The sequence below is a fragment of the Sinocyclocheilus anshuiensis genome, unplaced genomic scaffold (assembly GCF_001515605.1).
Source record: "Sinocyclocheilus anshuiensis isolate Anshui unplaced genomic scaffold, SAMN03320099.WGS_v1.1 scaffold466, whole genome shotgun sequence".
Lineage (NCBI taxonomy): Eukaryota > Metazoa > Chordata > Actinopteri > Cypriniformes > Cyprinidae > Sinocyclocheilus > Sinocyclocheilus anshuiensis.
Window position 1 is genome coordinate 838,119 of NW_015544159.1, and position 24,617 is coordinate 862,735.

Below are 24,617 nucleotides of genomic sequence, written 5' to 3' on the forward strand. Positions count from 1 at the left end.
CCATGGCCTCCCGAATCTCCGCCTCGGGCTCCTCCACCACCTGCTCCGCCGCCGTTGGACGATCCTCCTCCTAGTCCCCCTCCGCCCCTCCCTCTGTTTCTACGGTGCGAGGACGCACCTTCCGGGAGGGGGGAGTAATGTAACACCCCTGTGGTCTGTTTGTAGTGGTTTCTCCCTCTGTGTCCTTATTTGGTTGTTCCTGTCCTCATTATCAGTTAATTATCCTCAGTGTGCTCACCTGTCTGCCCCTCGTTATCTGCCCTATAAGTTCCTGTCTCTTGTTGTCTAGTATTGTCGGTTATTGTGAATGTTACCCTGAGTGTGTATGTCTCGTCTGCCTTGTTGTTGCTACATTAAATGTCCTTATTTGAATCCTGGTCGTCCTCGTCATCCTGCCTGCCTCCACACACCTTGACCGTGACACGCGCGTTCATGTTTTGTTTTGCGCTCTCCTCTGCACTTCCATGTTCGTCACTTCTCACCGGAGCTTACGCTACACCTACGTCCTACGTCATCCGCTGGAACGCCACTCTCTCCTGAACGCACACATGACATTAAGCGGAAGATAGAGATTATGGTTTATAAAGTAATAAATATGAATATATGCCTTTATTAACCCCCCGGAACCATGTGGAGCACTTTTTATGATGGATGGATGCACTTTATTTTGCTTCAAAATCTCGTCCCCCATTCACTGCCATTATAAGGCTTGGAGCAGCCAGGACATTTTTAATATAACTCTGATTGTATTTGTCTGAAAGAAGAAAGTCATATACACCTATGATGGCTTGAGGGTGAGTAAATCATGGGGTAATTTTCATTTTTGGGTGAACTATCCCTTTAGGAGTAATTTTCCCAGAAATGAAAATTCTGTTATTACATTAAAGTCCATGCTGCTGTTTTCAATACAGTAAAAGTGAATGGGTACCATGGCTGATAAGCATGATTTTTAATGAACAATTAACTTTTTAATTAACTTTTTTAACTTCAGTTTCTGTCTTAGCATGGAATAGAGTGGCGTATTTTTGTAGATCAGCTCAGAAGTTAGCATCACCCTGGTTCCCTCGACAAAAAAAACAAAAAAAAAACTTTTTTTTCCACAGGAGTTTTGATTATTGCGGTGACAAACAGAAGTTCATGATTCTTACATGTTTTGTTCATAATGATAATCTTCACAAATTAACACAATTTTGAAATTTGAAGCATAAATATCACCTGAAGTAAAAAGCTAAATGTAGGCTATACATGAACTACCTACCCGATCTCATGAAAGTGCGTATTAATAATACGCCAAATAAAAACGAAAACTCGTGGTACTGATACGCAAAAATGGATTTTGGCATGTATATGCTATGCGATGGGTAGGTTTAGGGTTGTGGGGTAGATGCGTATCATATGTACGCGAAAACTCCGTATCATATGCACTCCAACAAATTTCGTATCAAATGCATGCGAAAACTGCATATTATATGCACGCCAAACACATGCGTATCATATGCACGCCAAAGTCCGTTTTTGCGTATCAATACCAGGAGTTTTCGTTTTTATTTGGCATACTATTTATACGCATTTTCACGAGACCGGGCTCGAACTACACAACGATCACATGACTTCAGCGTCACCACCATTAAGCGTCCAACAACTCTTTCAGTCTTTATTTAAAAACATTTTCCCTGAAAGTTTGAGGTAGAATACTTTGCAAGAATGTGATTATAAACACAATGAGGCTGTACAAGCAGAAGACTGATTGGATGAGTTTTCCTGTTTGGCGAGATGAAGTTTGTGTAGCCAAAGTTGTAGCCACATGTGTAGCCACTTGTTAGCAAAAGCTTTAATTTATTTTGTCGTAAAATAAACTGTGAAAATATCTTGTTTGACGGACCTTATTTCAGGCATTTAACCAAAAACCCATTCAAAAAATCCTATCAGCAGCACGATGGAAACGGAAGTGCTACAATTCAAATTTGTTTCCAGGTTTTGGCCTACAAAAATACATCATACTTGCAGAACTATTGTATGGCTTCAGAAGACTTGAGAAGAATATAGGCACAAGTCATACGGACGACTTTCTTGATGATTTTATGGTCTTTTTTTGTCCTTTTGGAGCTTGACAGCCTCATTTACGTTCATTGCATGGAAAAGAGCAACATGAACATTCTACACTATTCACAATTTCTTATTTTGTGTTCCACAGAAGATTTTTTTTTTTTTACTTTTACTAATTTGCACCTGTGATGTTCTCAGCCTTACCTGATCCTTCCTGTTTTTGATTTCTTCTCGCTGCTGAAGCCTTGTTTTTGTCTACAAAAAACATTTGGCCCGATTCTCCTCTGAGTCTGCGTTTTGCCTTCTTTATTTGACAAGATGTCATGAATTATAGCGAAAACAAACACGATTCGTCAGTCATACAGGATGCCAATCTCAACGATGCACAGGGTGAGCAACAACATCTCGCACGCTGAAGCCGTGTGCTCATGGAAACACTGATCTGGGCCGTTTCCTAGCCCTCCACCCACAATCCCATTCACACACAATTTGTGAGGTATGCATTGGATCAAACTTCTGGCCCTCAGTGGGTGTTTGTTGCCTCACACAGATATAAGAGAATCTGTTTGCGACAGGGATCATATGGAATTACTCGGCGAGTTTGTAATATTGCCAGGTTTTTCCCGCACCTCATGATAGATGACTTGACTCGCTCTTGCTCACTGTCTGTCTGCCTGATTTCCGCTGAGTGTAATAATGAAGTGCTCTGGTTGGCCAGATTTATTTTTGACCTTTCTTCCATGCATTTTTTCCAAAACAAAAGGCAAGGGATTTTCCCAAGCCTGGATCAGGGTGTATGTGTGTGTGAGGTCGGGAATATTATTTACAAGTTCTCGTTAAGTCAAATCGAGAGAGCTGTTTTGAATGTGATAGTACATTTCCTTTCGTTGGACGAAGTTGTATCCCTTCAAAGGAACAAAAGGCACATCTTTGATTGGTTAACAGTGCTTTGGGCCTCTAGAGACTCCTTTCATCTCACAGAAACTGTGCTGTAAACATTTCCATTGTGAAATGTTCTACATTATGAAGAATGGCTTGTTTTCTTGCCTTGATCCTAAGTGAAGCTATTTGAAATGGGGTGTAGATCAATGTGAACGTATTAGATGAAGATTGATTAAAATAAAAATGGAACTCTGTGCCACTGAATATTAAATCCTCTGAGCTCATTTTCCTTTGGGATTTGTAAGATTGGTCATTAAAGCATGTCTGAGTGAACTAGTCACTCGCTCATACAGAAACATGATGGTTACATATTGACAGTCATAATATATGTCGGAGATTCAGCCTTTTTATTCCAAACGGACTGGTTTCTATTATGCTTTGAGTAATGCTTTGCTCAGCCATGCAAGTGACAGATATCTGGCCATTTAGCCATGTGCTTTTTGATCATGGATACCATCAATGAAAATAACAGCCTTGTTCTGTCCAAGCTTCTAAATGACAAATTTTATTGAACACAATTAACAGTGTAGATTTCCATTTGATCGTTTGTCTAGATGTCCATGCAGCTTAGAACCTCAGAGGAGCATCTCTGCAGAGGTTTGGCCGATGTGCAAAACTGGTTCAAGATTCAGTGGTTCATTCAACCTCTTCCTCAGTCTTTATATGCACGACTGTAGCTAAAAACTCTGGGAGCCCTGAGTGTGTTTTTTGCTGTATGCTTGTGTTTACATGCATGATCCTAAGTCAATTATGCTTAGCACTTTAAAATGTGTTATTTTATCCGGTAAAGGACCTAAACTGTAAGTTCTGAGAAAAACCTGACAAAAGCCCTGTTTGGACGGTAATTGTTTCTTATGGGAATGCAAACTATTTTCCAGTATTTACAGGGGTTAGTCAGTGATTTTATTGCCATCCGAATCCAGAATGTTAGTGTTTTTCTTCCTGCACCCACATAAAAAATCCCCAGCCAAATGACCTACTGTTTATACTAACACAATTGCTGTCTGAATCCACATCTCTGAGTTTAAAAGAAGGGATCGATTCAAAATGAACTGTTTAAATCCTTTTTGACCACTGCTAAGCACCGTATGGTAACTGTTGCACTTCACTCTAATTTGCATGCAAAAAAGATATACAATTTTATTTTGCTGAAATACTGGAAAGTATTTACTAGAACAGTATTTCATCACCACTCCACCACAGCGAGTGGGAGAAGAAAAGCACATACACATTTGAAATGGGCCATTATTATGGCAGCAACAGGTATACAATAACATTTTAAAATATGCATTATATACACTTATATACATAAAAAATATAACGCAAGCAGCTTTTATTTTTACCTTATGTAAACAATAGGTTGCTGATTTTTACTAATTTCGAAAAACGAAATGTGTTGTGATTGGTTAGCTGTCCCTGGTGTGTTGTGATTGGCGAACAGCTTAGACGGTGCCTGGCATTCAAACTGCTTTTGAGTGCACGATCGCTTTTTAGTTTCACTTTCACTTTCGAGATTCGCGATGGCACGTACTCTGTTTATATGGAGCAGCAGTACTTACCACACATTTTACAAGATTAGATGTTTTTATCAGTGGTGCTTAGAATCTACAAATCATTTGCCATCGCCCTCAGGTCATCTCTCCTACTTACTCTGTTTATGTGGTAAGTGAAATTTTATGTACTGTAATGAAACAGGCAAACGTTATTTGTTTTCCGTGCCTTTCTGAATACGGATTCATGCTTCGGGCACACCCCCCACCCCCTGAAAAATAACTGCATTTACTATGTACAGATAAGTGCAACGGTAATGTATTATGTTTATTTCAAATATTCAGAAATTCAAAAGTTACTGTAAATATGCATTGCTGTCAATTTTAATAGTTATTTATGAATTACTTTATGCATTACAAAACAAGAAGCACTTCTTCATCGTCGTCTGGTCTGATGCACTCAACCAAGTGTTCTAACCACGACCTCGCCCCTCCCCACCCCCCAACCATTCGAATTTCCGTAGGGGAATTATTTTAATGATATTCTAATGGGCCGCTTTGTGATATCACAAAACCCGGAAAACAATGCTGTAGTCGAAACGAGCCATTCGTTGTAGTTCTTGAAAAGGGATTTTTTTTAAAACGAATTATCTTCCTTTGGAGTGGACTTTGAGATTTGTAAGTTTGAAGATCTTTTTTATGCCCAAACATACACACTACACACTGACTAAATTTCAAAAAGTGAAAAAGCATAATAGGACCCCTTTAACTATGACATGAGATATAGGAATGCATGTGTGAAAACTGTTAATTAATACATTATTATCTAACAAACGTAGTCAAGATGGTCATTATTAACATTAATTGTTATGACTCATTTCATAAATAAGGTTAGTTCTTGATTAGTACAACTATTGTGTGAAAGTGATTTATATAAAAAAAAAAAAAAAGTGATTTAAACCACATTGATCAATTTTGCTCCTATTTTTTCCCCCCAAAATTTGCTGTACTTATTTAGCAAGGAGACAGCAGTGTCAGTGACTACACTCTAAAAAATGTGGGGTTGTTTCAACCCAACTTTGGGTCAAATATGGACTAACCCAGCTGTTGGGTTAAATTTTTTTATTACATTTTTAACCCAAAAGTTGGGTTAGCCCATATTTGACCCAAAGTTGGGTTGGAACAACCCCACATTTTTTAGAGTGTATGTTTACATGCACATCAATATTCCAAAGTTAATCAGAATTTGGCAATATTCTAATTAGTCATGTAAATGCCACAATCCGATTCCTTGAATTAGTTTAAGAAATTCTGATTTCCTTAATTCTGATTCCAATTCAAATTAATGATTGTATGACCTATTCCATTTATTGTGCGAGTCATTTTTGAAGGCTAGAAATGTTTGAGTCCTTATTATTAAATTATTGTGAAAAAGTAGTAATATTGTGAAAAAGTAGTAACATTTTGCATACTGTATATTCAGAATATGGCTGCAACCTGAATGTAGGTACAATTGAGATGTTAACTGAGGTGAAATATAAAACATGATATCTGAGGAAAACGAAGAAAAATCAAGGTAAATATCACTCATGGAAGAGATTTTAGACTCCAGTTATAATGAGAGTATTGATGAGAATCCAGAAGAGACTGAAGCTCTTCTGCAAGGCTCAAACAGTGACACGAAGCTGTATAAACATTCAGTGACAGCTTTGTTGATTATAGCAGGATGGGAGCGTTCTAGTATTTGTCTTTTTTTGGTTGCTTTTTCTCTATAATTCATTAAAACTAGCAATAGTTTGTTTTCCATGCTGCTCAGAGGTCCAGAGTGACGTTGAGTGTTTAGTCACTGTTGATTTACTGATGTAAAACAGCTTTAGGAAATCATCTGGTTTCTTCGCCTGAACAGTAAATGAGCTTTTGTTTTCAGTGAGCATGAATAAAGCACCCTGGTTTGTTTTTCAACTGTCCCGATGCTTTCTATTTATGGAAGGGAATCTTTAAAGATAGCAATTTTTGAGGAGATCAAGAAAAACAGGGTCATATTATAAAGATCCGGCCTCTGCTGTAGAAGCATGTGATTCTGTAAAAACTGATTCTTGTTATTTACCCTGCAAGTCAAACGTCTCTGATGCTGAGCTGGATTTGTATTACGTGTCCCTCTCACTTGTGTAAGTTCACGCTCCCTTACGTACCCAAACTTTGATACAAAACAGGAACAGTGTATCCCCGACCCAGTGGACCAAGCACACTTCAGAGCCTCAGCTGAGTCAATAGAAGGCCCCATATTTTTTTAATGACACTTAAAGTTGTTTATGTGAACTAAGGCCCAAAATTAGTCTGGTCATAAGGCCCAGAATTCCTTGCCGAACACCTGTTGCACCTCACAGCGGGATTGGGACAGGAAACAGGTGGCAAACACAGTCTTGCATCATTTTGTCCATTCTCACGGTGGAGCACAGCAGGAGTGTGCTCACACCATAAATATACAGTAATCACATGGTTTAATATATAATGCAAATTCCTTTTGGTGTACACTAGTGATTTTCAAGCTTTTTCTCAGAGGTCCCATTTTTTTTTATGCTTCCAACACATTTTTAATTTTTAAAACCATATTTTTTATGCATATATCACACATATGTTTTAATAGAACTTTGCTTCATTAGATTTCTGTGGACTAAAGACCAAAGATAGGCTAATGTTCAATTATATGGAAATATGTAACTATATATTGATCTCAAAAGACATAGTTTGTCTATTTTACTCATCTGCCACAAAAATGGCTTTACATTATCTTCATGTGGGGGCTTTTCTCATTAAAAATTACTTTGCATAACATGTATTTAATTTGCTTTTAATTTTATTCTTCTAAACATATTAGGCTTATTGTGCTTTTGTCATCACTTTTATATATTCACATCCCAATGTATACTTTGCAGAGTAAATAAAAATGTACATTTGACAAATTAATTGGCATATCATGTATTTAATTTGACTAATCAATTTCTAGAACTGCTTATGTTGTTATAATTTTTTGTGAGTTTTTTTTTCCCGTTTGCTGAAATATTTTGTCATAGGTTGCTGTACATTGTTTATTCATATTTGAGTTATATTTTATGATATCAGAAAGCATCTTAGGCTCCTTGCGCCTTTTGTCATCACCTTAATATTCACCAACTTATAAATTGATAGAATAAATCTGAAATTGAATCTGCCTCTAAAAATGTAGTATCCTTGAAAGTGTGTCTGTAGGCAACCAGAGTTGAGTATTAATTCTGGGCTTGTTAAATTAACAGCTCACTTAATTTGTAAGAACATTAGGCCCTTTACGGAGGTGTCCTATAACATGCAAAATGTTTTGGCTGTGTAAGTTTTCAGGAGCTGTGTGTGGTCTGTTTGAAAACATCTTTCAAGCAGGCACAGCTTTGCCAAAAACAGCATTCACAGAAGCGTTTATGCGGGACATTGTTGGATAGTAGGACGCCAGCCAGAGTTCTGTGAGTAAGTGAGGGAGTGAGTAATTGATAAAGAACCGTAAAAGAGGAAAATGAGACCTACTGTACAGTGGCACCATAGCATTCAACACACTTTCTAGCATCTAGCATTCGTACTGCCTTGATGTCAGCTGCCTTCTAAAGCAGCATCTGAAATGAAAGCTCATTTTGAACACTGTTGATAGGTAACAAGTCCTCACGTATCATACAAGTAGTGCTTCTCACACAAAGTCTCGAATTACAACTGATTTCAAGCAGGTTGCTAAGCATGTGATACTTTGAGCATAAAGTACAAATGCTAGGTAAAATAGTTAATTTTCAGTAGTGATAAGTTAAAGTGATAGTTTTCGTTATTTGATGAGTTATAAGTATTTGTAATCAAGATTTCTCTCACTTTGTTCACCATCTTGGATTTCATTTTGCAGTGCATTCTGGGTTTGCATTCTCTGCGAAAAATACATGCAATATCAACCCAGGCTCTTTGGAAATACGTGCCTGTGGTGACATTTCTGCAAAATGATGTTATGTTGTTTCTTGCACTTTTCAAAAAAATGTCTAGTGAGTGGTGCTAAAAGCATGTTCATTTTTGTCCAAATCAGATGAACGTGAATCAGGCAACATTTTATTACGTTGATTGCGGTATGTATTGCAGCAGTTCGGAAATGAACGTACCACCAACATGAAACCCTACCCTATATCCAACCAATAGTGTTAACAAAAGCAAACATGAGATAAAAAAATGCATTTGCTGAAGAAACCATGCCATTTTAGCTTGATGCTACAAGTGCAATGCTGTACCAGGTGCGCTACAGAGCAAGTTTACTATCTTTGAAAAGCCATACATATGGAACTGTTTATGCGTTGCAAATGCCAGGCGCTGAAGTCATAACATAGTATTGTGCAAGGAACTATGCGGAAATAAGTGTTTATTAATCCATAGTCTGCCCCAAATTTTTTTTAAAAGAAATAAAAGTTGTTGGTGTTTTACTGCCTCTAGTGTTCATTTCAGCTGGAAATGGCTGTGAATTGTATATACACAGTAGGTACGTTTTTGGAGTTTTGCAAAAATATAGTTAGAGTCACATATTTCCAATGATTTTCAATATTGTGTGATATTGATTTCGAATTCAGCAAAAGGAAGGCATCTTAGGACGCATAATAATGCAGCTTACTGCCAATCTTTTATACCAGGCTTCACAACTTGGAGTGCTTGTGATGCCTACAGAGGGAGCTTACTAGGTTTTGGAACAGAGCCAGCAGTGACATCTGCTAGTAAGAGCCCTGGGAAATGCCTACTGCCCAGAAGTGAAATCAGCTTATTTGCTCTGTACTTGGTGAAGACACCTCAGAGTCATCTGTAAGACCTCTAGACTCTGTAATTATGCAGGCAGCAACAATCTGAATCAGTGAGGACTGTACTGGCCACTGCTGGTTTTGCTAGATACAGCTGCACAAAGACTTTCACAATCACTTTACTGGCCCTCATATCCTGTTCAAACTCTCTCCCGATGGCTGCGGACATTTACATGCTCCATTTGTAATGCTGAAAATATTCAGAGGGATATTTTCTGTTTTCCATATATAGTTCCTTGGTTTCCAGAGATGTTGACTTATTGCTCTAGATACTTTGAGATATTTTAATATGGTGGTATTATTTTACTCTTACTGAACAACATGTGAAAGAGCGATATGGATCATAGCATGGGTGATTTCAACATATTATATTACATACAGTTTTATGTTGGGGATTGATGTTATTTGGAGAACAAATGGTGACTTGGTGTTCATAAGTTATTTTCAATATCATTCCTACTGGATTTAATAAAAATGTAATTACAATGCTTATACCATATTGATGTTCCACAAACAAAGTATTGAGAAATTGAAAATTCTCTCATAATTTACTCACCATCATGCCATCCATAAATGTATATAACTTTCACAAACCAAACAAGATTTTTAGAAAAATAACTCTGTAGGTCCATTCAATGCATGTATAGGTGACCAATACTCCAAAAAGCACATAAGGACAGTATTAAAGTATCCATATATGTCTTTTGAGGTGGTCTAACTGGTTTGATCTAATTAAGATTTCAAATTTCAAGATAATCAAAATGTAAAGCTGCTATTTTGAACTTTCCTGAAAAAAGTACCACAGTTTCCACAAAAATATGAAGCAGCACAACTACATTGATAATAGTAAGGAATGTTTTTATGAGCAGCAGATCAGCATATTAGAATGATTTCTGAAAGATCATGTGACACTGAAGACTGGAGTAATGATGTTGAAAATTCAGCTGTGATCACAGCAATCAATTACATTTTAAAATATATTCAAAAAGCAACCAGTTACTTAATATTTAATTAATAATATTTCACAATATTATTATTTTTACTGTATTTTTGAACAAATAAATGCAGCCTTGATGGGCATTAGCCTTGGTGAGCTTCTTTCAAAACCGTTACATTTTTTTACAGTTGTGCAACAGTACTGCAACTCTTGGAGTAAATAAATTTTTTCTGCAATTAACTGAACTCAAACCAATTGTTGTAACTAGTGGTCGACCGATATATCGCCAAGGCCGATATATCGGCCGATATTTGGCATTTTTCAAATATCGGCCGAAACAAATCTTTGAATGGCTAATGAAAATGTAATTTCACAAACCTTGCAAACTTAGTCGAATCCAGTTGTGAGATCATGTGAAGTGTGCATGTGACCTGCATGATCGCGTGTGCTCTGCGTGACGGTCGGTCTGTGCGAATTGAATGCTTTAAACATTAAATTTGTGATTTCAAATTATGCTGTGCTTTATGCATTTGTCCACTGTCATATTCATGTAATTTTCACTGTGTGCTATATGTAAAATGAGTGTTACCTTGGCTTTATTTGAAAAAACATGATTCCCAGTGCACACAAACTTCCCAGAATACTGTTGTGCTCTGTTGGTTAAAGTTTACTTCCTTTTTAATTATATTTTTTATTAAATATTTATTTATTTTGTGAAAAATACTTTGTCATCTAAAGTATAAGTACGTTTATTTTACAAATTTATTTTTTAATCCATTTTAAAAGGATTTAAAATTTCTTAAATATTAATTAAAATAAATACAATTATATCAGCTTTATATCGGCGACCCTGCTTTCCAAGATATCGGCTGTCAAAAAAACAATATCGGTCGACCACTAATTGTAACATACAGACTTTAAAGTTTTTTGTAAAGGGTTTATTCTTACAGTAGATGCTCTTTCTTAGTTTATTATTATTATCTTCTGTTGTCAAATATAGAATTTGTTGGTCTTTAACATCTGTTTGCAACTGCATACTGAATTGTGATTAATCTTTTCTTTTCTTGCAACCATATAGTGTCTTTAGGGGCTGTTGCATTCAAAAACAGCTTGATGCATCGCAGACACATTTGTAAAAGTTAAACATTTAACTTGACATGCAGAACCAAAGCCTAAAACCTAACCCTTTTCCTTTACTGTCTTACAAAACACCTGTATTTCAGTATAGTACACCACATGAAATAAAGTTAGTCTGTCTAAATAAAATTCCCAAAGCATCATTATGCGTTGTTAAGGTTGAGGGATACATATTTTGATAATGAATTACCTGTATATGCATGTTGTTTTCTTTTTCTTGTCATCTAAATCTCAAAGAAAGGTCTGAAACTCCTCCCATGTTCAGTACTCTGAAAATCTTAATCTTAACAGGAATGCACATTTCTTTTTTGGCTCTGCAGTGATGTTGTAATTAGTGGGTTATCATTAAAAACATATTAAGCAGACAGGCTCTTGACATTTTTTTTTTTTTCAGATGACCAACATCAGATTATTGGAATGTGAATAACCCAATTTAATTGGAATGTGAATAAACCCAATTTCTGATGTTGATCATTACCATGGAGAGGAAGTGAAGACAAACTAAAATGCTACATGCAGCAGCTTTATCATTAAAATGCAGTTATATACAGTAGATGTACCTTTTTTCCAAGTATTTAAAAGGCTAATATAATAGAGTAAGAGTGTGAATGATGGATATAAACTCTGTCAAAAGATTTGAATAATTTTCAGTGTTTTTTGACAGAAGTCTCTTCTGCTTACCAAGGCTACATTTGTTTAATCGAAAAAACTGTAAAAACAGTAATATTGTTAAATATCATTGCTGTCACAGGTTGTGTTGCAAAGCAAGGCGAAGGCGACACCAGGTAAAGTCCAAAACTCTCAGTTTAATAATGGACTCAAAACTCAGGCAGATAAACAAGGGAAACCACAACTAATGCCGAGTTCACACTGCACGATTTTCAAAGACGTAGCATCACTGTTGGTTTCACACTGAATGACTATCTGGGGTAACATTCAGTTGTTGCTGTGTTCACACTGCACGATGGAACGAGGACAGGAGGTTACACACTGCATGACTTTACAATAGGAAGAATCGCCAACAGCTCTGTCTGGTGCAGGGTTGCCAGGTTTTCGCTACAAAACTGAACTTTTCCACGACATTCTAATTTATTGAGATGCACCTGTAAGGGTGCACAGGAACTAAAACAAAACAGAACACAGGAAAACACAGAAACAAGGTGTCCACGGCAACTAAAAGGGTGACAATTGCAATTTAAAATAACTATTTTCTATTTGAATATATTTCAAATGTAATTTATTCCTGTGATGGCAAAGCTGAATTTTCAGCACCATTACGCCAGTCCTCAGTGTCACACAATCCTACAGAAATCATTTTAAAATGCTGATTTGGTTTTCAGTTATTATTAATTATTACTGATGCTCATTTATTAATAATGGCTCTTATTATCATCAGTGTTGAAAAGTTTTTTTCTGCTTAATATTTTTGTGAAAAATGTGTTACATTTTATTTCAGGATGAATAGAAAGTTCAAAATAAAAGCACTTAATAGAAATAAAAAAATTGTTTGTAGCATTACAAATGTTTTCACTGTCACTTTTGACCAATTTAATGCATTCTTGCTGAATAAAATTGTTTATTTATTTATTTTTTGTACTTTTCCCTAAACTTTTGAATGGTAGTGTATCATGGTTTTCACAAAAATATTAAAAGCAGCAAAACTGTTTTCAGCATTGGTAATAATAAGAATGTAAGCATACTGGAATGATTTCTCAAGGATCATTCAGCTTTCACGAATAAATCGCATTTTAAAATATATTGAAATAGAAAACAGTTATGTTAAATTGTAATAGTATTTCACAATATTGCCATTTTTATTGTATTTTTAATCAAATAAATGCAGCCTTGGTGAGCATAAGAGGCTTTTAAAAAATTTAATTATTTCATTTGTTTACTATATGGACATACTCTAACATTCACAATCTCTGCACAAACAGTTGTCCAAGAAAATAGCTGAAATTACATTTGAAATTCATAGTTGGGCAGTGACAACAATGAGCACATTAACATGATTGTCCAGTGTCAGAAAGAGAGTGAGAGTTTGTGATTAAATCCAAATTATGACTATTTTTGGTGCAAAAAAACCCTACACTAAACGTATTAGTGGGAATTGACCTTTACCTTTTAACATGTGTGTCCTTTTTGCCCCACAGGTCATGGAGGAGACAGATACTCAGATTGCATGGCCTTCCGTGTTTCTTAGCTGTGGTGCACTAATTTCAGTCAATCAGAATGAAATCAATTCAATTTGAGATTCTGAAAGTTCTGTTCATATGAACCCTGAACTTTGCAATCCAATTCACATATTTGTTTAATAAATAAAGTGACTTACAGTGCGCTGCTAACGCAATGCTCTACCACTGAGCCACAGGAAAACATTTACACTTTTACACGTGGATTACATCTATTCTGAGCAAGATTTCTGTGCATGTGCAATGCCCAGTTGCTGCATTCAGAACTGGAAAAAGCCACTGTGAAAACGTCACCATATATCTACTGCAAGCAAAATAGCCATTTTTGCCTTGATGATGTGCCTGAAAAGAAATTTGACATACCCGTCAGAAAAGCTTTTTAGCAAATATGTAGTAAACGTTCAGGGTACGTTTACACAACAACGATTGTACTAAAAATGTTTTTTCCTTTGCCTTTTTTAAAAGTTTTGTGCACAGACGACAACATTGTCGAAACGATCCCCGTTCACATGGATCTGTAAAAATGCTGTATTATGCATTGCCAGGCCAGTAGTTGGTGATGTCACTTTGTAAAGAAACACTACGCACCAGCACACATAACAATGGACTGAACACGTAATGCATATGCATATGATGTCACTGTTTTTACAAATTTTTGTAGTTTACACTAAGACGATAATATTATTGTTTTCAAAAACTTGCCCTTTTTTAGCCTGTTTTTAAAAGTTTGCATTTTTAGGCTTCCAAAACGCATTGCCGTGTAAATGAATGACCAAAACGCATAAAACATTTTCCATTTTTAGTTGAAAACGGTGTCGTGTAAATGGCTCCTCCACTGACCAGTAAGATGCAGTGCATTAAGAAACATACATATCAAGTCACTGTATGTGTGTGCAAGCTATTTTGGATTCTGATTAAGAATGTAGTCAGATTCAAGGGTTTACATAGCTAACATTTTCATGTTAAACAGATTATTTAAGATTTACACCGCCCCTTTCAAATAGATCAAAATTTCATTCAGTTTACATGAATCATCAATCTGATTATAAATGCATTATTCGATTGCATGTAAACGTACCTACAGTACTGTTTAGCATTCAGCACTCTTGCTCTTGTTTCACTGGAATTTGTCTTATCGAAGTGTTACATAAATGGTGTGGTTGCAAAACAACATTTTCAATCTCTTCACATAGTCATCACTGACAGTATCTTGGCTTAAGGGTCAGATGGATCCTTCTAGTAGTATCTCAGCATTGGCTACCCTGATTATGGGCGTCTTTTGTCTAAGTTATCGTAAGAAGAGGACAACTTGCGCTTTGGATTATCAGTCCTGTTTTGACAATATGTTTGTTTGGAATATCATCATATTTGCAGTGTTTCAGTGGATATTCATGAGAGGTTTGCACTGGGCTGCTTCATTTGTTTTGGAATCTTCAGAAACTTCGGTTCTTCCTTTTTACCGCTGTACCTATTAAACTTTGGCACATAACTCGACCTGAACTACTGCTATAGAAAAATGTATTATTTTGCAACAGGAAACTGAATGTGGAAACGAATGATTAAATCATGTGGCTTTTTGAGAAGAGGTGCGCTATTGTTTTTCTAAACATTCAGACTTACAATATTTGACTCTTTTGACTTGGAAAAGTAAGCAACCACCCAGAACAGCATGCACTGCAAACACAAAGCAGTTTGTGAGAAAATGTAGAAGTCTTGTTTATAGTGGTTTCTCATCTGAAACATTTAGCTAAAATGTTTAAAGGGTTAGTTCACCCAAAAATGAAAATTCTGTCATTAATTACTCACCCTCATGTTGTTCCAAAATATATCAAAAATATCTTAAATTGTGTTCCGAAGATGAACGAAGGTCTTATGGGTTTCGAACAACATGAGGGTGAGTAATTAATGACAGAATTTTCATTTTTGGGTGAACTAACCCTTGTTAAAACATCTAGCAGAGGTTTTTAAGATGTTTATGACTTATGTGAATTTGCTCTTTTTAATAGATTTTGAACACTTGCATTACCATTCAAAAGTTAGGATAAATGAAGCCTTGATGAGGATAAGAGATTTTTTCAAAAATATGAAAAAGTTTTACCAACCAAATTTTTAAATAATAAAGTTCAAAGTACCAAAAATACCATATTACATGTATTTTGGACCTGCATACCATTGTTTTGACATGTACCATGGCACTACTATGATTTTTTGAAAGTAACTTTATTCTTGGAATTAACTGGTAAAACAAGAAGCAATTGCAGTACCATGGTATTACCATCTGAAACATCACTGTACCATGGTACTTCCACAGCACTTAAGGGTACAATTCAATGCTTTCCAAATGATGCACTCTTTCACAGAGGTCACAGCAAAATACTGGTGAACTTTGCTGAGCGTCATTTGATGCTGAAATAGTTTCTAAGCCAAAATGTCAATCAAATAGTTCTTGCGCAATTATACAAGTGTATAATTTCTCTTTAAACAGTCATGTTCATGTAATAACGTCGCGATCAAGAGGACGGAATGCAAACAATGACAACAACAGCTTGGCCATTCCAAACAAATATCAGATCAAGTTCATATGTGCTAACAATAAGTTTTCAGGGTCACGGCCCAAATCAAAGGCCATTCACATTCCTGCGCGTAGTTTATGTTGGCTAGCTGCCATGTGCATTGCCTGCACTGGCAGAAATGTTACATAATCATTTGCGGTTATTTGGTGAATGCATGCAGCAAACATCCCAGCTAATTAATGATGGAAAACACATGCACGGTTCTGATATGTGGACCGCACCAGGCCCGGCTTAGCCCGTGTGGCCTTCAGGGATCTGCTGGATCTGCTGTTTCCTGCGGGTCTGTCTGCAGCTTATTACGACAGTTAAGAGGTGTTGATCCTGCGCAACAGCTCTGGAACAAAACAGGCTCCGGTCAGCTCGATAGCACAGCATGCGTTTGAGCCAACAGCCTTGACTTTGGGTCCGCCTCTGAGGCACGTAGAAAGTGATGTGGGTGTATGTGATTGTTGAGGAGCAGAGATGTTTGTAGTTCAGGGCATTGAATGTGCTAGCCCTAAACTAATCCACTTTATTCAGATATCTTTTGACAGAAAAGAAGTATGTGAATATATAATTCCATGTAAACAAACCCATGACATTATCATTTATGCAGTGTTGGGGGTAACGCATTACAAGTAACGCGAGTTACGTAATCAGATTACTTTTTTCAAGCAACTAGTAAAGTAACGCATTACTTTTTAATTTACAAGAGAATATTACTAAGTAATGTAATTAGTTACTTTTTTATGGAGTACCACAATATTACAATGCATTACTTTTGAAAGTAACTTTCCCCAACACTTCATTTATGTGACTGCATAGATTCATATATTTTATTGCATGTAGGGCCATATATATATATATATATATACAGTATATACAGTATATACATATATATATATACACATATATATACAGTATATACAGTATATATATATATACACACATTATATATTAAACAGTTGTGTACAATTTTTTCAAAAGAAGCATTTAGCTGAAATTTCACAATATTATAGCAGTATTTCACAATATTACTGTTTTTGCTGTTTTTTGGTTGCATTTATTTGATCTAAAATACAGCAAAAACAGTAATATTGAGAACAATTTACCACAAATTATATCTTTTAATTGCTAAGCAATTAGAAAACACTCTCTTCACCCTAAATGTGTGTCATTTACAATCTTAAAAACTTGCCTTTACAATACATATAGGCAATCTGGCCAACTTGATTAGAATATGAGTATTCGAATATGATCGTCATAATCATATCAAGAAACTGTAAAAACATCATACAAGTTGGATGGTCATGTGAAAGGATTTGATAAGTAGAATATAATGAGAGTATTTGTTTAATTCACTAAAACCCCTCATATGCACATTTAAGTACAAGCCCAAACCAAATGTTACAGTGTGTAAATCTCTAAATGATCTTTAAAAGCCGTCATGACACGCTGCTTGACATATGACACTAGGACTTACATTTACAGTACAAACTAAAAACACTGGCGCAGGCAAACCATAGCAAATTAGTGGTTGCAGTTATCGGCTGTAATTCCACTGTCACTATTCAGTTATTTGCAAATTATTCATCATTTGCAATTGCATATGCATTGTGCACATCTGTCCTCTAGCTCTCTTTTATTAGTAAATTATGGAGGAAAGACTCTCTTAATGGAAATCTTATTTATAAATCAAATCCATATGTGATGTTTAACAAAAGTAGAACCATTTGAATTCTTTCCGTAAAGGAATTTAATTATGATTGAAGCTGAACAAGTATTAAAAATCAGCCATGAAACAGATGAACTTGAACCTGCCAATGTTTTATTACATTGTAGGCATCGCAGCAGTTCGGAAATGAAATGAAGTGGCGTTAAAAGGTTAATGTTCTATTGCATTTGAAAATAACATACTAACTAAACTGAACCCAATAAACCTAACCAATAGTGTTAAGAAAAGCAAGCGTGAGATTACAAATACATGTACTGAAACAACCATGCCATTTTAGCTTGATTCTACAAGTCTTTGAACTCTTTTAATGCAAGTGCAATGCTGTAACCAGGTGAGCTACTGACCAAGTTTACTTCATCAGAAAACTAACATATATAGAGCTGGTTATGTGATACAAACTTTACATATCATGCACTATGGTAAAATCGTTTGAGGTTAGTCTGCATTTTTCCAGTGAACCTATGTTGGTTGCCTTCATTCTTTTTACACTGAACTATTTTTCACTATAAGCGTCATTACTGGAAACAGCATTTGTGCATTTTATTTTTCTGCCAAAAAGTAGAAGATTAGTAACAGTTAAAGGGGTCATAGGATGCTACATGCACTTTTACAAGTTGTTTGAACTGAAATGTGTGTTAGCAGTGTGTGTACACAACCACCCTATAATGATAAAAATCCACCATTAACATTTAAAGGGAAATGCTACAAAAACGGCTTGATCTGAAAAGAGCTGTTTTTGACAGGGTAAAAAAGGTGTTTTTACACTACCATTGAGAAATTTTAACCAAACTATGTTACAGACTGTTCATTAAGACCCTAAAGAATCATCTCAACTTGTGGAAAATGGGCATCATATGACCCCTTTAAATATTTTCATCTGTATGCTAGGCATGCCTCTTGGTGGCTGAAAGTGCAAAGTAATTTCAGGGCCTCAACTGTTTAATAATGACAGATACTTTGCAGACACATTTACAGGCTCCTAAGAGTCTCTGGAACCCTGGATGGGACCAACATCTGGGATGGGACCAACACCCATAGTTATGTGCTATTATCTCTCGCCTCTATTGGCCAAAGAGCCATCACAACTAATGCAGTCATCATCGCCCTAACTGGAATGCTAGGAACTAGAAACGGCCCTGATATGCTGAAGTGTGTTAAAAGTGGAAATGCAGCTTGCGGCATATTTATGTGGCTCCTGAAGATGCATTCCATTTCTGCAGAGTCTGAGCTGATGTAGGGTTTTCATCTTGGTCTCTGAAGTCTCTCGTGATCTGTTTCACTCATTTGCCATTGTAAAGCTCAGGTTGATACTCCGCAGACCTTCACACAGCATTGTCACAAAAAAGGTTGACTTTGATTTACTCTGAAAGACTTTGCTTCTTTCCGAGTAAATATTCTGTGAGTGTATGTTGACATTAAATCAGAATGATGTCCTCTTTGTTGTATCTTAGCGGTATGCAGTGAATGTCCTGATCTAAAATTAGCAACATTTCATTTACTGCTGGATCTTTTCAAGTCAACATGGATTCAGAATTTACTCTATATTTATTTTGTTAATGCACGTTCATGGTCTTTTTTGAATGCGTCATCTGTGCATGTTATTGTAAAATAAAAAAAAATGCTGGTCTTTTTTATCTTTCTTGAAAACTCCTTACGGACTGACATCACTGAGAACTGCTATTTGTCAACCTCTTGTCACATAGAAACCACTTTTCACAATGTAATCACGATGCGATCTTGTGGCCTAGTTTTTTTTTTCTTTCCAGTTGAATATCAAATAAATCATATTACAAAAATAACATGGATTGTGAATGCTGCTTTTTTGACTTTAAAGGATGTGATATTTTAAGACAATCAGTTTAAATAGTAGAAGCAACAAAGTGTTTTCAATTCAGATATTAAGATGCAGACTGATATCTGAAAGTTTTTTTTTCCTCTCACTAACATTCAATCAAATAAAATGCCAACAGCAAAAAGAACAACAAAAACAGATTAGCTGGTTGACTTAAAAGTCCATAGACGTTGCTGTCAGTTCATACTGCTGTTAACACTATCTCTGACAAGCTGATACAATGAGACCAGTTTTCCGGTTTGGTTATGTGACATTCAGCATATACCTCGTTGTCTAGCCCAAAATCATCAATATGTTTTTCAAACTAGCTTAACACTGAGTTAACATATTTTTAAAGCAACCCATGCGGTATGTCTGAGTGAAACTGGATAAAAAAGAAAAATACACTATCATTCAAAAGTTTGCACACCAAGGCTGCATTTATTTTATCAAAAGTGAAAGTGACGTGACATGTGGCCAAGTATGGTGACCCATACTCGGAATTAGTGCTCGCATTTATCCCATCCAAAGTGCACACACACAGCAGTGAACACACACTCACTGTGAACACACACCCGAGAGCGCTGTACATTCACTCCCCCCACCTACAATCTCTGCCGGCAATCCATGCCTGCCCGCAACCTTTGGGTTACGAGTCCGACTCTCTAACCATTAGGCCACGACTTTCCCAAAATACATGAATGTATTATTTATCAAAAATACAGTAATATTGTGAAACATATTTGTATCATATTCAGATACAAAGCTGAATTTACAGCATCATTACTCAGTCACATGATCCTTCAAATCACTCTAATATGCTGATTTGCTACTCGAGAAACATTTCTTATAATTATCAATGTTAAAAAAGTTGTGCTGCTTAAAATTTTTGTGAAAACAGTGATACGTTTGTTTCTTTTTTTTTTCAGGATTCTTTGATAAACAGCGAGTTTTGATTGCTGAAAAAAAAAATTTAATTTCTTTCTTCTAATTATTATGTTATGAGGCCCTGCTTCAAAGCAGAGCTTAATTCAATTGCCAGAATTAAATTACTAATGAAATATAAAGTGTGCGAAACATGGATTAATATACCCCAGAATTGTTAATCCTGGGATAAAATGACCCTGGATTAACAGTTTGTGTATTATTTATCAAAAATACAGTAATATTGTGAAACATATTTTACAATGTAATTTATTTCTGTGATACAAAGCTGAATTTACAGCATCATTACTCAGTCACATGATCCTTCAAATCACTCTAATATGCTGATTTGCTACTCGAGAAACATTTCTTATAATTATCAATGTTAAAAAAGTTGTGCTGCTTAAAATTTTTGTGAAAACAGTGATACGTTTGTTTCTTTTTTTTTTCAGGATTCTTTGATAAACAGCGAGTTTTGATTGCTGAAAAAAAAAATTTAATTTCTTTCTTCTAATTATTATGTTATGAGGCCCTGCTTCAAAGCAGAGCTTAATTCAATTGCCAGAATTAAATTACTAATGAAATATAAAGTGTGCGAAACATGGATTAATATACCCCAGAATTGTTAATCCTGGGATAAAATGACCCTGGATTAACAGTTTGTGTAGAAAAGTGTGAGAAGCCCATTAGTGATTACATTTTTGCACATTTCCTGGTTTGGCTCCTCCTACAAAAGCTGTCACTGGGGCATCTTTTCAAAAGGTACACTTTTCGTCTTTATTTAATCCTAAAGGGTGCATAAGTACCTTAAAGGTGCATATTAGTACTTGAAATGTACATATTAGAACCTAATAGTACCTTTTGAAAACACACTGCCCCAAGTGACAGCTTTTATACCTTTTTTTTCTGAGAGTGTAGCTATAGCAACAATTATCAGTTTAGCTATGCTTAAATTATCTAATTACTTTTAGGGCAAAAAAAAATGCCCTAAAAGTTTTAAAACCCATGTCAAACGCAGACTTTGAGTGCTTCGCTGCTCCCTCTCCCTAACCATGCCATCTTCTCACACACAAAGACCCAGAACCTGGCTGACATTTCTGACTCACCCTCAGTCCTAGGCCAACTTGGCCAATCCAAGTCGGAGCGCTGTAAATCTCGGGCTGCTGTATGTGAGATTTATAGGAGGACAGGAGAACAGAACTCCCACTGGCCTGCTCTTAAAGGGGGGCAGCAGCTGTAAAAACAGTCCGAAGCGCTCCGTTCTTCCAGTGCTTATCACCCAGTCCACCGCTATGTTGCATCAGACTGGGTTCTTGTCTCCATGGAGAGCTGCTAGGCTGCTGATGTGCACGGCCCAGTATGCTCCTACAGTGGACCCAGAGGGAATTGAAGGTTCCTTCCTTTAAATGAACACCTTTGGCTCTTTTGTCAGCAGATTTTGGATACAATAGACTCGCCCTCTTGATCCCAAGGAAATAAATTTCTTCCCAGAATGACTTTGTTACAGTGTGAGGAGCAAATGAGACGTTACCATAACAACAGATGTGAGGAACATTGGAATTTTATGGCTCCAACAGGATTTTATAGTTGATACAAAACAAGTTCTATAAAAAGTTCCATAAATGTATTCACCAATTTAGAGTTACTGCAATGAACTTTAAATAATGCACAGAGAAATTAGTGCTCATGCCTTAGCATTGTTATTTCTCACGCTTACTAGAGGTAAATAAAAATTAAGAATATTATGTTTCAGTTTTATTTTTGTAAATTATACATTAAACAATAAATTTGCCTAAAAAATGTATTTCAAACATGTTGAATAATTATTATAATTTGAAATGTATACTTTATGAGAATATAAATAATCTAATATAGTAAACCTCTTTCTTATAATATAATATAATATAATATAATATAGGAAGGATATTATAGTTGATACAATACAAGTTCTATAAATATTTCCATAAATGTATTTACTCATTCAGATTTGCAATAAACTTTATAAAATAAAATAAATAAAACAACAAAACATCAAGAAGAGATGCATTAGCACTTTTATTTATTTATTATACCCAAGGTTAATATCTATTTCATTACAAAATACTGCATTTTTACTTTTGCAAATTAAACTACACATAAAACAATATATTTTGTTCTATGACTTTATTCACATTAGTTTTAAAATCTTCAATTTAATTTAATTTAATTTAATATTTAATTTTATTTAATTTTATTTAATTTTATTTAATTTTATTATTTTATTTTGATAATCTCTTCAACGGGACTACTGACTCTTTTGCCTGAAATAAGTTATAATTTATTATAAATTATAATTGGAAATATGCTTTATAAGCAGGGCCGTCCTTAGGGGGGTGCAACTGGTGCGGTTGCACCGGGCCCCGTGGCGAACGGACCGAGGGGACCCCCGGAACGCGATCGCGAACAGACAAAGGGGGGCCCCGCTCCCTACCTCGCACAGGGCCCCACGTCAGCTAAGGATGGCCCTGTTTATAAGAATAATATAATATCATATCATATCATATAATTAAAAAAATTCTAAAAAAAAAAAACTCTCACCCTCATTACTTTTCATATCACTTTGCGCTCATATCAATTTGGTAGATGCAAAACACTGCAGAAAGCCAAATTATTCAATGCTTTCAAAAAACATGATTTATTCCCTTTAATTCCCGTAGGCATTTCCCACCAATATAAAAACTGACGCAGTCACCTGTGTGCTTGAACTCTAAATAGTGCAGTGAGCACACACAGCAGTGTTCTGCTACGTAACGAGACATTCAGAGCTCACGTGTATGTTCTCTGTGACTTTATAGGAACACAACAGCAATAAACATCCAGAGTCACTTGGGAGGCCTCGTTTCTGTTTGGAGGGCCACAGGAAAGTCTGGGCCTCTCCATTAAGGTCTCAATATTATCATCAAGCCTTCCTTGGTTGCAGCCCTCACATGAGAAGATGTTATCATGTCTCCATTGCTGCCGCTACATCTGTCTGCTCATGATGGTGCAGCAATCCAAAGTATGTAGTAGAAAAACAGAGCAGCTTCCTGCTTGCTCCATGCAAAAAGGCCTGTGTGACCTAAGAGCTCAATTAGAAATGACTGTCATTTGAAATGGAATTAATTGCCTCCATAATAAATGTATTTCTTTCATGTGAACAGGGCTGAATTCAGAATGCGTGAGTGTATTTGGTTTTTGTCACACACAGCAGTAGAGGCGCATAGATTTCACACTGTTTGTTGTGCAAGATGTCGTGACACCAGATGTGCTAAATCATGTGACGTATGAAGCACACGAGAACACAAATTTAAAAGCTAATGAATGGAGGAAATTTATAGGACATATATTTTGTGGAATCTTAAAAACATGGACGCAAGGATATTATTTTTCTGTACTTTTAAGCGTCTTGGAAAAAGTGGTGAATATATTTGTAAGGATACTTTTCTCCTTAGACCACCTTAAAGTTTAAAGCAACAGAGAAAGTCTTGAGGCTGCCACCTAGTGGTACAGCAATCCTAAAATCCATTAGTGACAGAGAATTAAGCATATTTATTTATTTATTTCAAAAGATAAGATTATTTGGCATTAAAAATATCTTTGCATTACTTAACTACAAGAAAACGATTGATTGATTGATTGATTGATTAATATTTGGCATTAAAAACAGCTTTGCATTATTTAATTCTTGTGTTGCAAGACTCAGAAAAGTAAATTTGATATTATATTTTATACTTTCATACTTTATACACATTTACATCTATGCATTCAGACACTTTTATCCAAGAGGGACATCATTTTTAATTTTGTCACATACCCAAAAATATTTATAGTATACAATGCCATGCTTATTTGAAATTATTACAAGTTACAGTACAGTGTGTGTGTGTGTGTGTGTGTGTGTATGTGTCTGTGTGTGTGTGTGTGTGTGTCTGTGTCTGTGTGTGTCTGAGTGTCTGTGTGAGTGTCTGT

General features: G+C 35.8%; 1 protein-coding gene across 1 annotated transcript in view; it reads left to right on the forward strand.

Moving 5' to 3' along the window:
* Positions 1-24,617, forward strand: part of LOC107695510 (protein bicaudal C homolog 1-B-like) — a 104,492-nt gene that overhangs the window by 37,266 nt on the left and 42,609 nt on the right. Inside the window, exons 3-5 of the mRNA XM_016495452.1 lie at positions 13,550-13,604; positions 21,813-22,022; positions 23,605-23,667. Of these exons, the coding sequence (XP_016350938.1) occupies positions 13,550-13,604; positions 21,813-22,022; positions 23,605-23,667 (328 nt within the window). The remainder of the gene's footprint in view (positions 1-13,549; positions 13,605-21,812; positions 22,023-23,604; positions 23,668-24,617) is intronic.